This window comes from Eschrichtius robustus, chromosome 9 (genome assembly GCF_028021215.1).
Source record: "Eschrichtius robustus isolate mEscRob2 chromosome 9, mEscRob2.pri, whole genome shotgun sequence".
Taxonomy (NCBI): domain Eukaryota; kingdom Metazoa; phylum Chordata; class Mammalia; order Artiodactyla; family Eschrichtiidae; genus Eschrichtius; species Eschrichtius robustus.
Window position 1 is genome coordinate 69127006 of NC_090832.1, and position 17856 is coordinate 69144861.

General features: G+C 35.5%; 1 protein-coding gene across 4 annotated transcripts in view; it reads left to right on the top strand.

Moving 5' to 3' along the window:
- RNGTT (RNA guanylyltransferase and 5'-phosphatase) overlaps positions 1–17856 on the top strand; it is a 264091-nt gene that overhangs the window by 117269 nt on the left and 128966 nt on the right. For all 4 annotated transcript variants that reach the window (XM_068551481.1, XM_068551478.1, XM_068551480.1 and 1 more), the window contains one exon: positions 3972–4040. In XM_068551481.1, the coding sequence (XP_068407582.1) occupies positions 3972–4040 (69 nt within the window). The remainder of the gene's footprint in view (positions 1–3971; positions 4041–17856) is intronic.

Sequence of the window (17856 nt, forward strand, 5' to 3'; positions counted from 1 at the left end):
GAAGTATGCTGTAACTCAGAGACAGCAGTGAAAATAATGGAAATGTGTTAAGTGACTTTAAGTATTGGCTGTAACGATAAAGACACTGATATATAGAAGATGCTCATAACAAGTTTGGATAAATTTTCTTTCAGGAATTATGATTGGAAAAAAGCAATATTTTAAAGTTAACATATTATTTTATATATGTGATTCCTTTCTTTTTTTAAAAAAATTTATTTATTTATTTATTTATTTTTGGCTGTGTTGGGTCTTCGTTTCTGTGCGAGGGCTTTCTCTAGTTGTGGCAAGCGGGGGCCGCTCTTCATCGCGGTGCGCGGGCCTCTCACTATCGCGGCCTCTCTTGTTGCGGAGCACAGGCTCCGGACGCGCAGGCTCAGTAGTTGTGGCTCACGGGCCTAGTTGCTCCGCGGCATGTGGGATCTTCCCAGACCAGGGCTCGAACCCCTGTCCCCTGCACCAGCAGGCAGACTCTCAACCACTGCACCACCAGGGAAGCCCCTATATGTGATTTCTGATATGAATAAATGAATTATATAAATTCGTTATGTAAATTGAGAAAATTTTTTAGATTTTATCGCTGAAAAAAACACCCCAAGAATTTTACCTCCCTTTGTATGTATCTTATTCATATAGTACATGCTACAATACATTTAAAGTCTGTACTTTTTAAATGATGATCGGAGGACCTATATACGTGGGAAGTTTCAGAAGTCTTTGAGGCATTTGTTTCAGAGAGTCAGAGACTTTCTCTGGTTACTTCCTTTTTTCTTTTTTTCTTTTTTTTAAAAATAAATTTATTTATTTATTTTATTGATTTCTTTTTGGCTGCGTTGGGTCTTCATTGCTGCACGCGGGCTTTCTCTAGTTTTGGCGAGCGGGGGCCACTCTTCGTTGTGGTGTGCGGGCTTCTCATTGCCATGGCTTCTCTTGTTGCAGAGCACGGGCTCTAGGCGCATGTGCTTCAGTAGTTGTGGCACGCGGGCTCAGTAGTTGTGGCGCATGGGCCTAGTTGCTCTGCGGCATGTGGGATCTTCCCAGACCAGGGATGGAACCCGTGTCCCCTGCATTGGCAGGCAGATTCTTAACCACTGTGCCACCAGGGAAGTCCCCTATGTCCTTATTTTTAATTAAAGTCTGATTGAAATCTGTTCTGAGTGATTTTACTTTTTTAGCTGTCTGACTTGAAGCTAGTCACTTCATTGCTGATGGTCTCAGTTTCCTTTTCTGGTGAAGTGAATAGTAATATAAAATTCAAAATTATACATCTCATGAGGAGTTGTGTGTTTTGAATGATGTACATATATTAAGAACCAAGCACAACAACACTTTATAGTAGGTCTTTAATATATGCTAGGTAATTTTGTATATGTATTAAGTAAAGAAAGAAATATTGTCTAGAGTAATCAAAAAGCAGTAAAACGAGTGAAAACAAGCAGTATTTCTTCTTTTGACCTAAGAAGTTTCATAGTCCCTTAAATTCTCTGATTCTTAAAAAGTTAGAGTAAAATAAAAAAGGAAGTTACTTTCATTTCTGCAGCAGGTAACATCATGTTATCTAGAGTCTTGCCAACACTATATTTTATACTGTTAACTTTATATATACTTTATCTACAAGGATGGTCCAGTATATGAATCGGAGAAAGATGGTCTAAGAATGGAAAAGCTATGTTTACTTGCCGTTAATGATGTACCTACCATAAAAGAACAAATTATTTAACCTTTGAAAAATGTTTTTTAAAAAGATAATTGTGGCATTTTGTTTTTATTGCTTCATTCCTCAGCAGGATTTTATGCTATGAATTTAGCAGGTTACCTTTTCTTACATGATGAAGTACAAGAATTATCAATTTTATACATTTTTTTTTTCTTGTTTGACCCTTTACCCATCATTAGTTCATTATAAGAAATCAGTACTTTTAATCCATATTGAACTTTTACTTCAGCAATTTCCTCCTCAGATGGGTAGGTCATTTAAACCTATGAATGAATTGGAGATCAATTTCAGATCTGGTCTGAAATTTTTACCTATTTGGCCAAACTCCGGATAATATGGCTCTAGGAGTCCCAGTCTGCAAGCTCCCCACTTTTTTAGTGTCATTAAGACGAAAGAACAAAACACAACAAAAAAGAAAATATCAAGAGCGTTACAGTTGAAAAAAAACTGTGGTAAAATATGCATAGCATAAAATTGACCATTTAATCATTTTTAAGCATACATTTCAGTGGCTTTAAGTACATTCACATTGTTGTGTAACCATTGCCATCATTTATTTCCAGATCTTTTTCATCTTTCCAAACTGAAACTCTGTACCCATCAACCGCTAACACCTCGTTCTTTCCTCCCCAAGACTGTGTAATTTCTGTCCCCATGAATTTGACTAAGGAGCATTACAGCTTTAAGGAAGTGTAGATTATTCAAACTCAAATTGGTCTTAAAGCAGTTAGAAACTGAGATTGCTCTTAACTTTTCTTTGCTGAACTGCCCCCAGTTTAGAGAAATTACAGATTTCGAGGAATGAAATGGCAGAGAAGATGAAGTCACAGTTTGGGAGGAGAATCACAGATCTTGTGGCATGTGCAATATACTGGAAATTTTGGTTGTTGCTTTTGGAATGCAAATCTGCCTTTAAGTGTAGTGATTTTTTAGAGGATGTGATTGTGATGAAAGATTGTGATTGAATAACACACAGCAAATCCAAAATTTTGGTGGAACATATTTGAATCCCAGAACTATCCTAAATGTTTTTTGGCAGTTGGCCAGACTCTGGGTAACATGACATTATTACCTGGCTCTGTGAAAGTATCTTCTGCTCTCTTCCCTGAGATGCAGAAAATCAGTGTGTAGGTCCTCACTCAGTGATGCATATGTTCAGTTCTTCAGAATAATATAAAAATCCGTGGAAGAGAAGCGTTTAAAACTACTTGTTCTGAACTAATTGGAGAGCATTGGACCTGTAACTCTGCTTTTCAGTAGATATGGCATTGAAAAAACTTGTTATTTGTATTTCATGCTGTGTATTCCTTGCAATGCAGTTTTTTTGCTTGAAAAAAATGTAGTAAAGACAAAAAATGCGGCAAAAAGTAGGACAAAAAGAAAGGTTAAATTTTTCTGCTTGAAGGTTTGGGGAAAACACAGATAATGCATTTTGGGGCTGCGATCCCCATATTTGAGCTAGCTTGTTTTTACAGATTCTCAGAGAATCTTATCCTGGCTCCATCTATCCCCAAGCAAGATTCTCTGCTCTCTCCTTTTTTGTGTATGTTTATTTTTATTCCCTTTATTTATTACTTCCCAGAGTTTCTACTTTCGTTTTGGTTTTGGCCTATGCCTTCCTTCCTTTTATGCTGGCTCAGCAAAGTGCATTTAAAAATATGTTTTATAACTGGAAGTTTGTACCTTTTGACCACCGTCGTAAGATAAATAAGTACTAGGGATGTAATATACAACATGACTAATATAATTAACACTGCTGTATGTTACATATGAAAGTTGTTAAGAGCGTGAATCCTGAGTTCTCATCACAAGGAAAAAATATATTTATTTTTATTTTGTCTCTCTGTGAGATGATGGATGTTCACTAAGCTTATTGTGGTCATCATTTCATGATGTATGTAAGTCACATCATTATGCTGTACACCTTAAATTCATACAGTGCTGTATGTCAATTATATCTCAATAAAACTGGAAGAAGAAAAAATTTTTTTTAATATTTTATCCACCATTTTGGTTATTGTAGCTAGGACTGTTGTTCGAGATATCTAGCCTGCCATGGAATGGAAACCTGCATATATTAAAAAATGATCTTACAGTATATTAACCTAGATCCCTCTGGATCACCCCTCTCCCCCATTTTGTATTTCCATTTTTAAAGCTTATGTATTAAGAAGTTCTTATAAAGCTTACAAAAAATTTAAAACCTTTTAAAGTGATTATTGTGTTTCTAAAAATTTGTGTGTTTATTTTATAGCTACTTGAAGGAAATTTTGCCAAAGAAGTCAGCCATGAAATGGATGGTCTCATTTTCCAGCCCACTGGAGTAAGTACATGTGTCTCTGTGTGCATGTGTGTGTGTAGTGTGTATGTATATCCATGTACGCCCATGCATGTATATATAAAGTACATTTTCCTTAGATATATTTACTTAGGATTGATTACTGCTATAATCACTGCTTTTCCTTAAAACCAATTTTCATTATAAAATAAAATATTTCGTTTATACTAAATACATATAATAGTACAATGAACAGTTGTTTGCTTTTCACTTAGCTTAGGAAATAAATATGGCTGATCATTATTTTTCAAGGAAGTTATTAGTCTTTTAATATAATTAGTTTTCTTACTACTCTTGCAAAATGAATGTTATGTTTCTTTACTAGAAATCTACCAATAACCTTATATAAATAAATGCTTATTTCTTTCTGTAGCCCAGTATATCTTTAAGTATTAACATTTTTAAAACTTAATTTTGCCATGGATGAGTAAAATTCAGAGTTATCAATATTTGAAGAAAACCACAATTCTTTGCATATTTATTCCATGTCAGATTTCTGAAACTCACTGAAGAACTTTTCACCAACTTAATGGTCAAATCACATATTTGGAGTAATTGTGTTTTACTGATGGTAAGGTTTCTCTCCCTCCACATCATTGACGTTTTTGGCCACATAATCCTTTGCTGCGGGGAGCTGTCCTGTGCGTGGTAGGATGTTTCGCAGCATCTTTGGTCTGTACTTACCAGGTGCCAGTATTACTTCTCCCTCCCACCCCTCCAGCTTGTGACAACCAAAAATATACACATTCACTGCCTCATTTCCCCTGAAGGGCAAATTTGCCTTCACCTGAGAACCTGTGCTCTGTGGGGCAATGCTTTTCAAAAATGTGGCCTGTGGACAAGGTAGCATTAGCACCACCCAGAAAGTTGTTATAAATGTCACTCACCACAGACCTACTGATGAGAAACTGCTGGGAATGGAGTCCAGCAATTTGTGCTTTCGCAGGCTTTCCCAGTGACTCTGATGCGTTTTCAAGTAGGAGAACCACTGCTCTTATAGGAAAGAGTTGTATTTCATGTGCCACACCTTGTCATAAGCTTCATTTTGCCTTCACTAACTCTATCCTTAGAAATTAGGGTGCAGGCTAGTTGTCAAGTTATGTAGAGACACATCAAACTGGGTACCTGGAGAAAAGGGAAGGAGGCTGTAATATTTTTGAACATTATGTATTACACACTGTATTATATATGCTTTACGTATATAGTAAAACTCTGCTATTATGCAAATTTAGGTATAATGTGGTATGTGATTAGCTTCTGTCTTCCTCCCAGCCCCCCTTGCCAAACAGGTGGAGGGAAAAATCTTTTGTGGTCGAAGGAGGAGGAGATGGAGGAGAGTTAGAGGCTGGGGACAGAAATAGTAGAAAATACTTTTAGGAAGATAGACATTAGATCTTTGAGTTCCAGTATTTTCTAAGCCTAATCTCCCTGGATTGAAAGAAATAAAATCTAATTATAACAGGAATTACAGTGTTTCATTCTGTTAAACTCATGGTGGTTCAGACCCATGCATGTATGAGATTTTGGTATATGTAAGAGAAATGACCTGACAGGTGAGTCTTGTGATATCTAGTGTAGTAAGTTGGTTTATCAGTCTGTCCCTCTTCTAGTTACCACACTTGTTATTATGATGACTTCATAATTGATTTTCTTAAGTATTTGTGGACATTTGGTTTAACATAAAAGTTTCAGTCAGTTTGTCAGGTTACCCAAAAATTCTTGTTGGGAGTTTAATTGGAAACGCTTTGAAGTTAGATTAATTTGGAGAAAATCAGTGTTTTTACAATGTTAAATTGCCGTCTCAATGAATAAGGTAGAGCTCTTTTCAGGTGTTTTACTGTTCTCCAATCCAGTTTAAGTTTTTAATTGTTGTTGTTAGTCTAATTTCTAGATATATTATTTTCTATTTTTATAGTAAATGCTATCTTTTAAAATTTGGTACGTCTAGTGTATTGTCACATTGTTGACTGACTTATGTTGTTGGTTCAACAGTCTTGCTGAACACTCTTAGTTCTAACAGTTGTCTAATTTTATATATTGTCCAGGACTGCAAGTACTGGCTTAGATATTACTCTCATTGGATGGAGGAGAGGGAGACATTTATACCTTATCCTCAACCTCAAAGGCAATGTGGCTAAATTTCTCTATTAAGTATGTTTTTGTAGATTTCTTTTAGATACCTTTTATCATGTTAAGAAATTTTTGTTTTTACGGAGGTTTTACAAAATTTTTTTTTTTTTTTTTCAATCAGAAATACCAGGTTTTGGGAGTTAACAAATGCCTTTTCTGTATCCATTGAAGTTATCATGTCATTTTCCTTTTAATAACTTTCATGTAGTAAATTACAGTGACTTTCTCATGTTGACCCATCCTTACATTCTGGGATATGCTACTCGATCATGATATATATATAATTTTTAATATGCCTTTGGATCTGGGTATACTAGTTTCGTGAGGATTTCTGCCACCTTATTTCTTACAGTTTTTTTCTCTTTTTTTGTGTATTCAAAATACAGAAGGTAAAAAAAAAAAATACAGAAGGTAATACTATTATGGACAAATTATCTGAGTTCCAAGTAATATGTAATAATACACACCCATGATTTTAAAAGTCAATTAAAATATCATGGTTTACCCTGAAAAGTAGAGCAGTCCCCTCCTACCCTTCCCTACACCCAGAGTGCCTCGTAGGAGGCAGTCATTTTCTGCTTTAGGCCGGCCCCCGCCCCCATTTCTACAAGATCTATTATGTTGCTCTCTCTTAGTCTTCTGTTTCTTGGTGGTCTGCATACTTTCTGTTATTGAAGAACAGGATTGTGCTCTCTAACCCCACCAACGCTCCCTCACCCTCCTCCTTCTGTCATCCCCTTATAATTGTATCACATACCTGGTCAAATGAATGTTCAGTATTTGTATTTCTATGGTGACATAAATATTGTTCACATCTGAGTCATTAAGTAGTATAGTATATTTTCTTCCTTAGAAGACTTTTTTCACCTAGAGTTAGGAATTGCCTTATATTTTCAATTGTTATGATTATCATTACTTCTTTCCTTAAACTCACTAAAAGAACTGTTAATTTTTTTTTCTAATACAGTCAAATTTATCATGTAATATCTAGTCCAGTATTTACGTGAAGGCAATCCTCCTGAAGCCCTCCATTCTGTAGTCCGGCTGCATAGCTTTTTCTCTGTCTTATCTTGGGACTTCCCACCTTGCAGAAGAAAATAAGTTACATTTCTTTATTATTAAAATGAAATCTCTCTGCCCCTTCTTTCCTCCCCATTCTGAATCACAGTGCATTGCAAAATTGCAAAGATCCCTTTTTACTTCCTAGATTCTTCCCTTTTATAATTGTGCCCTGAGATTTTAAACTTAATCTATTCAAGGCGTCCTGATTCTAATCACCGTATTCTAGAAAGGTGAAATTCTGCTGAATTCATAGACTGACCCTGTGTCTTGTGAATTTGCTGCTTTCATGACTACGTGTTGATGTTGGTGAAGATAGGTATTGCTCAGTCAGTTACCCCTGTTAGTCTGATGGTGGTATTTTAGGGAAAAGTAGTTGCTAGGTTTCTTCCCTGTCATCTTAGACATGAACACTTAATCTTATAGCTCTTGAGGCAATACCCACACATAACATACACATCACAGAGCCACTCTTCTATCATTACTTTTAGACTGGCTTGGTCAGAGTGATTTCTAGCCCCATACACACCTTTGTCTAGAATGAAATCTTTCCCACAGCAGTCTAGGTCCTGGTCACCAATGCTTACCTTCCCCTTCCCTGATATGGGGTTTCTCAGGTTCTCTGATCCAGCTGATCTCATTGTGAGGCCACCTACCCAAGAGAGAGTAATATTGTGACTGAAAAGAGAAGCTTTGGGGCCTTAATGAGATCTTGGGTTCCTGTGCATACTCAAGGGGAAGGGTTTGCTTTTGTGAAGCCAAAAGTAATGCTTTTTCTCTCTTTCCTCTGGAACACTTGCTACTTAATTGCCAAATACCTTTAGAACTAACAGGATCACTTAAATGATTATTCTCAAAGCAGAAAAGATCTCCTTCAAGATGCCTTGCTGTTTCTTACCCTAGGTAGAGAAGTAACTACCACCTCATAAGGGACCTGTTAGTGATGTTTTCATCTCACAAAAACTCTGGGCTTCTCTAAGGTGATTAATCCTTTCCTTTCTTATTTATCTGTAAATATCCAGTGTCTAGGATAGTGCTTGGCCCAATAGGTCTTAGAAAATGTTTGTTAAAGAAACAAATGCAGTCTCATGTTTTTCCTTAGCCTTTCAGATTTGAGTGGTTCTGTATTTTACTAATGTAGGCAACATCTTTTACATTTATAGCTATTTTATCTTCCTTTTTGCATATATATATATACCATATATATATATATATATATATATATATATATATATATATATATAAAATCTAATTTATGCTGTATCTCTTTTTCATTTAAGAAACTTTTCATTGACCTTGTTTAAATTCCCACTGTTTCCTTGCAAAGAGTCCAGAATGCAAACATCCATTCTTCATGGAACAATAACACAAGCTTTGATACTTTCATATTCTCCTCAGAGACTTCCCAGTGGGTTAGAGTGGTCTCTGGGTAAGATAGGCCACCGAATATCACATTAGTTCTTCGTCTGTAAAATGTACAGGCCAAAACATTCTAGCTCTGAATTCTGTGATGATCATGTGTTGATCAATGTATGTGAATATAAAGCATACTTAAGAATTCCTTCTTCCTTCCAGTATCTATGAAAATATATTAGGTAAAGAATTTTTAATAAGAGAGAGAATAAACTCTTATTCTTATTTTACTTTCCTAAAGCCAATATATCTCTTAAATGGCAATTTAGACAGTTGCAGTAGTTTAAATAGACTTATAAAATTTATTACTATCACTGTTACGTGGCTGTATTCCTGTTAATTTTCTCTCCTGCCATCATTTCAATAGAGTTTTCACTTCTACACACTTTACCTCCTAGATTATTAAGATTATACAGTATGTGGAATGGCTCTGAAAGGGTCACATTTTGTTCATCAGGGGACATTGTCAGTTTCTTTTAAATTTAACATAGCAGGTACTTAGATTAGTGTATAACTACGAAGGACTCACTTCATTAGAAGAAAACGTTTCACACCTGTGCATTTTGGTAAACGTTTAATTGATGGTATAGCATATACTTTACTAGTTATTAGTGTTTGGTTAATCCTTGTCATTTTTCATGAGGTTTTAATGATTTCAGTCTTTATTTCTTGATATGTTTCATTTGTAATTGTAATTTCTCATGATCATATTCTGTCTCGTTTCTTATTTCTTAAAAGTACATTTTACCCACTCTAACTGTCTTAGTTTTTATCACTAATATTATACCTTTCACAGTGTTTGCAGTGTGCCCTTTGGTGGGAGGGACTTCACTGTTACTGGATAGAATGGCATCTGTCTGTAAGAAGGATGTGAACTTAGTCACATTTCTTTCCATTCTGTTTAATTCAGTGGTTCTTTTGCATTCCTACTGTATTTGTGTTAAATCTTCTAAACGGTATTCTGAGTATAAAATATATTAATGCTGCCATCCAGAATAGGCTCCAATTTAGCATGAATTCATTCAGGGTAAGCAGGAGGCAATTTGCTCACTCATATGCAAAGTTTCATTATATTTAACTTTGTAGCCTTTGTTATTTTTTCATTATTTTGCTTTTGTAATTTCAATCTCATTTTTCTTTCTTACTTAATTACTGTGTCCTCAGTTTAGACCACCATCACAGGAGTGGTCCTGTGTACTCCATTTTCTTTTCTTTTCTTTTTTTTTAGCATCTTTATTGGAGTATAATTGCTTTACAATGTTGTGTTAGCTTCTGCTGTATAACAAAGTGAATCAGCTATACATATACATATATCCCCATATCTCCTCCCTCTTGCGTCTCCCTCCCTCCCACCCTCCCTATCTCACCCCTCTAGGTGATCACAAAGCACCGAGCTGATCTCCCTGTGCTATGTGTCTGCTTCCCACTAGCTATCTGTTTTACATTTGGTAGTATATATAAGTCCATGCCACTCTCTCACTTCGTCCCAGCTTACCCTTCCCACTCCCCGTGTCCTCAAGTCCATTCTCTATGTCTGTGTCTTTATTCCTGTCCTTGTACTCCATTTTCAAACTTTTGATTTGCCAAAGCCAGAGGTGAGACTGTACTTGGCTTCTACACAGAGATTTATGACTTTTCTACCTCTTCTAAAAAATGAAAATAAAACTTTTCATTAGGTAAGTGATCTTGAGTGACAGTATCAAAAACTGTATTTATGACATTCTGCTAAAGAAAGCAGAGTTTAAGATACCTTTTTCTAATAATTCATGACTCTTATGATTTCTCTTTGTGACTTCCAAAGAAGGATTACTTAAGTTTTTCTCTCACTTAATTTTTTGGAATTGAAACCACCGTGCTTATACATTGTCATCAAGTTCCTTTTCCAGGTAAAATGGCCTTTTTATGATTGCTATTGCATATTCAAAGGAAAGACCTTAATTTTCCTTTTTAGCCGCTCTAGGTCTTTTTGTATAAGGAGGTAAGAAGAGAGTTGATTACAGACAGGTGCAGCTTCCAGTGGTGGGAGGAGACATGATTTTAGGTGGTCCAGAGACAGGGCATTAAATGACATTGCATTACACAATGAGAATTTAGTCCCATTCCAGTTTTTATGCATTCTTTCAGTTTATAAAGTATACTTATTTCTAGTTTTGAATATCTAAGATTTGCTAATCTTTCCCTTTTTAACAAAATGAGTGTGGACTTAGTTTTATACTGTTCAAAGGGCAACATTCTCTACTGAAGTTTAGTATCATTGGTTCATTTCCATCATGTCTAATTTTTAATGCTACTTATTATTTAGGGTAAGTGATACCATTGTCTATTTATGGTATAAGTGGTGTACCATTTGGCATAAAGTTTCCTGAATATCTTTGGGGGCCATTTTTCAGCCTGCTGCAGTTATTTAGTTTGATATGACATTTCCAACTAATAGCCATAGACCCTAATACCCAGTGTCATTTCTATTTTGGTCCTTGTAAAGTTTTAAGTTACCTTCCTTCCTTAGGCTTTCTTTTTAAAGCAAGTTCTGAATTAGAAGTTTAGGACCCTTAATCAGGCCAAGAACTTTAAAATGTAAAATTTGCCAACATTTCTAAGTTTTTCTTCTGGGGAAGTCTAAAATCTTGGATGAACTCAGCTTTAATAATGAAGCGCAGGCAGGGTGAGTGTTAGACCCTTATGACAAAATAAAACAGTATATTAGAGATAACCTGTATTTTTTGTCATGTTAAAATATTTTTTCACCCTTTATTTTTACTTTGGAGGATGTGCAAATGTTAGAATCCACAGTTCTTTTCCCTGGAATTCTTCAGACCAACCCTGCAGTCTCTTGCTGGGTGGCATTTGCTTGGCTGTTAGCATTCTCCGCATGGAGAAGATAAAGGGGCGAGAGTGTGCTCTTCAGTAGATAAACTTTTCACTTCACTCTCCAGGGTTCACTTTTCCTCTTCTGTGGTTCTTGAATCTTCTGGACTGGAGCTTCTGTCCTTCAGCTTTTCCACAGAATAAACATCTCCTGCCTCTTGCCAGGGTGGAGGAGGGAAGCTGGAGTTCTAAATGCTCCTTGTGAAGACTTTTACCCAGTCTGTTTCCAGTACCAGGTCTCCCTTTCACCCCTTCACAACCTTCTCGGTATCTGTTTCGTATGTTACATAGCCTGTTCTGGGGAACGCAGCAGGAATTCCTCTGCTTTCGTATCCGTTGCTGCAAGCACTTAGTATTCAGTGTTCTTTGCTCTCTGCTCTGTTAACTTCTCCATCTACTTTCTGTCTTTCCAGAATTCGATGCGTTGTTTTCTGCTGTTGTCTTCTCTCCTGTTTTTCCTTTTCTATTGATATCTCTTTTCTGTAACTCCCATTTCAGTGAGGTTTCAAATCAAAGTGGATATAAATGCACATGTTTAGTCGACAACATTTATCAGAAAATCCCCCAAACTTCTCACAATGTGGTTTTGCATCTGTTGGCTTCCTTGAGCCAACAGTTCAAATAAATGAAGAAAGGGACTATTTTGAGTGACCAACTTAGCGACCTGAGTGAGGCTGCATAAAGTGGAGAGAAGATCCTGGTCAGGGGTGGGCAAAGCTTGACTTTTAATCTGCATCCCATTCTCTAATACCGCAGAAATATTCCAAAGGCAAATGAAGGGTGAAAAATGAAGAGGATTCTTGGTGCATCTACTTTTTAAAAACTCCTGGGCCTACGTTTGTTTGGTGCTAGTTACTTAAAACTTAGCAAGAAGTTAATTCTGCTTTGCTATAGTAATTATAGTGAGGGAAGTGAAGTTGAATAGAAGGTAGAAGATATTACTACTGCTAAAAAAAAAAAAAAAAAAAAAAAAAAAGAAGAAAGTATTTTGAATCCTGGCAAAATATTGAAGAACAGTGATAAAGATACTATATTAAAGTGATGATTCTATTGAGGGCAAAACCCCAAACACCAGCTTAGAAGAAAGTTCATTTACCTTTTGATTTAATGTTCTATTTTTCAGAGACATAACCTTGTAACACATCCAGAATTGTATTTAGTTTATTACTTTTATAAGAAAAAGGACAAGTAAAGCTAATGGATGGTATATTCAGGAAAATAAAGCTTAGGATATTTCTTTGTGTTTATAAAGAAATGTACTAGTATCTGATATTTACTAAAACACAGCAGTCATTAATTACCATGAAAGCCTCAATTTAAAAAAAAAGTAGATTAAATTGTATTTATAGAATTATAGTAAATCGAAGCAGAAAAGATACTTCTAAGATTATCTAGCCCAGTGGTTTCAAAACATGAATTTGCAAAGTTCTGGGTTTCTGTAAATTGCCTCAGGGGACCATGTGCAGGGATAGGTTACTAGGTAAGCATTCTGTTTATCTCACGGCAGCCCTGATTTATTTCTTTTATATATTGTACTTCTGGATAAGATTGTGTTTTAAAAAGGGCTTCATCTAAGTAAATACCATTTGTATCAACTGCTTTTTTGAAAGGTCACCAGTGATCTTTTTCCTTGCAAAATCAAGTTCATTTTTCAGCCCTTTTCTTACTGGATTATCTAGTGGTAGTCTGTACCGCTGTCCACACTTCCTTAAAAATACTCTCTTACGTGGCTTCATGCCATTTCTTCTCCATCTCGCTCAAGCTTTTCGTCTTCTACTAGCCATTGAAGTTCAGGTTTCTAAAGGCTCAGTGTGCTGGACCTTCATTTTTTACCATGCTCTGCTCTCTCCCTTGAAATCTCTTCCACACTTGAGTTATCTCCCGTAAGCCTGACTCAGACTTTTGATTTCTATTTAAGCCCCAGATTTGTTTATCTAATTGCCTACCCTGCTCTATCACCTTTTAAATTTCTCAAAAACACCAGAACCTCAGTATACTTTGAAGCTGAACTCCATCTCTACTCCCCAAACAAACAAGCCAGCATACAAACTGTACAAAATGATCCTTTCCCAACATTTCCTCCCTCAGTTGCTTATATGCAGTTACTTGAGTGAGAAATCTAGATGTCATCTTTGACGCCTTTCCTTCTTTTATCCCTCTAATCTGTCTCCAAGTCTTGCTTTGTCTCCTAAATCTCTCTTAAATTATTCCCTTTTCTCTCCATTACCACTGCCACACTCCAGTGTGACTTGTCATTCACTGCCTCTTGCCTGGACCACTGCAGCGGCGTCCTAACTGGTCCTGCAGCCTCAACTTTATCCCCTTCCAGTCTTCTCTTCATACCATATCCAGAGTCGTCTTCCTCCTTAATGTCTAGTGATTTTCCCTTGTTTTCAGGTTAAAGACCAAACCTAGATTTGAAGCCAGCTTACTCTCTTCTTTATCACATGCTGCCTTTTTTGTTTCCCCTTGTGTTTTGCTGTTGATATGAAAGTAACTGATATTTTTATTTAAAGGTGACTTAATTATATTACTTTATTCATAAACAGTGTTTTAAAAAAATTGAAGTATAAGTTATACTTGCCAAAATATTTAAATATTTTGAGAAAAATGGGTATTTTCTTTGAAGAAGAAATTGGCTGTTTATTTTAATATGAACCTCTAGTCTTTCTAAGGCTTAAAGCTCAAACTTTGAACAAACTGAGGTGATCATTTTGAAAAAGAAGTATCTTCAGATTGAATTTTCCATCTGGTTATTAGTCTATACCATAAACCAGATAGGTTTATCAGACCCTTTTATATAAGGTTTTCAGTCTTACGATTTCATTGACATTTTGAATTGCTAATCTTTTGTGGTTTGTTACCAAAAAATGAATATTTTAAGTGGGCCGTTTGGCATTTTAATATGCTATAGGTAGTAGATCTTTTACTTGACAGCTATTAGATCTTTCAGTTTAATTTATAAAGTTGATACTAGTTGTTTACTAGCTTTTGCAGGCGGTTTTAATGATTTATGTAGCATAGTAAATTTTTATTTGTAGTAATAACTGATAGATTTCTAACCTTTTAAAAATCATATTTGATTTTACTTTTGTCATCTGGAGACACGTTTCTAGATAAGAATTTTTGTGCCATTAATAATCCCTCACTATGAAATAAAAACAATGATATGTTATGAATTGCAAAATAGAGGTGGTAATAAAAACTTGAAATGTTTTCTTTGTTTTATTAAAATAAGACTTTTTCTTGTTTTATCTGCCAGCTATATTGTGATTAGTAAAACATAGAATTGTTTCTGTATTGAGTTTAGAGTATTTGCTCTCAAGCAATAGTGATATAATCGTTTTTTTATGTTTTCATCACTATCTTGATTTTCTATAAGGTGGGTCAGCTTGGTTTTATGTCTCACCCATTAATCAGTTTGCATGTAAATTGAGTCAGCTTTGATTTTAATATTGCTTTCTTGTGAAATATTAATGTTTTTATTAAGTCTTTACTACTGCCAGGTATATTGAATGTTATGGATAGATTGTAAAATGAAAATTGGAATTAGTCTAATGTCTTGTCTTGAAGTACATGACGAATTAGAGTGGTTTTCCTCTGTAGCAGAGATGATGTTACCATGGTGAGAGCTTCTGTTGCCATGACATTTGCTTGCATATTTTGATAGGTCTCCAGTTGAAGAAGGGCTCTGTTTCCTGGCAGACTGGAAAAGTGTCATTCTGTCTTTTCCCCAAATATGTTATTTTTTTATGGAAAAATATGTAATAATTTCCAAAGAATTGTAATAGTGAACTGCCAAGGAAGAAAATACACCTTGTTTATTTTTAATTTTTTTTCCTTAATCAACTTTTGGAACACAGCAAAATATTCTTAGCTTGCTTTTGTGTAAGGAAGAAGAAAAGAGAAGAATATTATTGTTCTAGCTTTCTTAATAAATAAAACATTTGCTTTTCCATTGAATTTTGTTGACAAAATAAACAGCTGAAGAGGAATAATTTGTAATCAGCCTCAGCTAGGTATAGAGATATACTGTTACTGTACAACAAAAAGACACTGCTAGTGATGATATATTGGTAGCAGAGAAAAGGAGAAATAAATGTAAATAAGGACTTCACAAAATGAAGGAATCAGTGAATTTCAAGAAGGTAAATATATAAAGTGCAAAATCAGTTTTCATATAAATGATACATGTTAAACACAGTGAATTAGGGATAGTTCTTTTTTATTGATAACATTTAATATTGAAAAATTAATGGTAGATTTTTAAAAATTGTGTTTTACAGTGGTATATTTTTAATTTGAATTTTAACTAGATAATACAGACATTTAACATGTAGTAAGAAAAATACAGAGAAGAAAGTCTCCCTCTCCTTCTTCTCCCCTCCCTCAATTATCTACTGTTGTTTGTTTTTAACTTACCTTCTCATAGTTTCTTTATGCATTTATAAGTAAATACAAATTTGTTAATACATTTTTATTCCCACTCCACTTTTCAAGGAAGGTAGCACATTATTTTGCACTTTACTTTTCCAGATGTGTCCGGCCATATATTTTAATGTATATTTTGTTAGTGCTCTAGTTTGAGCATCTCGGGACATATTGGAATCAGCAGAAGGATGGGGCTTATTATTGATAGCTCCCATCCCTTATGCTTATGGGAGTTCAGACTTCTAAGAGGAAATATTTAAAAACATACATTTTGTCAATTTAGAATAAATTTTCCTTTTGTTGTCAAAGTTCATTGATAACTTCAGTGGGGCTTTTTACTGGTAGACCAATTCATTTTGTAAAAGCTGCAAATTGAAGTATTCTGTAATGAATACATCTTTATACCAGCTGTTTCTTCTGCAACAAACTGTTTTCTTCCTTTCTGTATTACTCCCATTCAGCCTTTGAATATCAAATTAGGTGTGGCTTCCTTGGGGAAGCCCGGCTGATTCGGTGAGTGTGACTCTCCCCTGTGTTCCTACAATGCTCTTCTTCATACCAGTACTAGGAGCAGAGAAAATTATTTTAGTGATACTACGCAGCACAAATTAGCAAAAAAGGAGGGTAACATACTTGATGTATAAAGTAAGTAGGCTGCAGATGTTACTTGTATCTAGAGTTTGATTCCCCTATCAGTAGACCACTTTTATTTAGACTTGTGTCCACCAGAGAAGAGGAGAAACTCTGTGAGAATCTGCTAGCTGTCAGAGTTAGTGGAATTTTATACCAGACGGCAGTAGTGTTGGATATTAAGGGAGAGTTAATCCTGAGCTTTGGAATATATTAGCTCATGCCTTCACCTAATAAATTGGGTGGCTACTGTATGTTACACACGTTGCTGAGTAAGAAATCATAAAACTGGGTAAAGGCAGGGTTTCTGCCCTCAAAGAGCTATGAAGAAACTCGACCCTGCAGCAGTGTGAGAAGAGTGCAGACTGATGGAGTGGCAGGGGCACCTTGGTGGGCCCAGGGAGTAGGGCCAGGCTACTTTGGGAGATGGGGCCTGTGCCGGAGATGAGACAGGACAGACGGTTCAGTAGGCTTTCAGTGGGGCCTGAGTGGGAGAGAAGGTAAGTGGTTTAGGTGCTGAGGTTATTCGGTTGTCTGAGCTCCCTCTTCCCACTAGACACGGCATTACCAGTTGCTTGTCCCTCCTACTCACCGCTCCACACAAAACTAGGCTAAAAGTAATTAGAAAACAACTGACTTAAAATTGGTTCCTTTTGGAACAGTTTTATAATATCTCATGAGATCATCTAACCCAACCTTTCATCATTTGCTTTCGGACGAATGATATAAATATGTATTTTTTGTTAATAGTGGAAAGATTTCTGTATTACTGTGATTTGGAAATTTTTTGGACAAGTCTAACGATTTGGGTTATCAGTTAATCTGTAAAAAGAGGGCGTTTACTGCATGCTTTCAGTGCCCCTCATTTTTCTAGTATTCTTACTCAGGTCTATTAACTGGTCTTGATACTAACTGGGTATTTTCATTTAACTTGTCTTTACTCCCATTTCCTTACTGGTTAAAGTTTAATTTCATGTGTAGTTATATGGAACTGCCCAGACATGGAAAGTAAAGCTGAAGTTGCAGAAGTCTTTGTGTAACTGTATTTTTTCAGAAATTATTTCATTAGAAATGTAAGCTACAGGTTATTTTATATTAAAACAACAACAGCAAGAAGAAATTAGACTTGTGAATCAGATAATAGAAATAGTAATATGAATGTATTTTTGAGTAAGTTTTCCAACCTAAATAAGCCAAGAAATTGTATTAATTCTCTAATATTAAATTTTACTCTCAAATCACAACTTCACTTTCCATAAGTAGTAAAACTTTC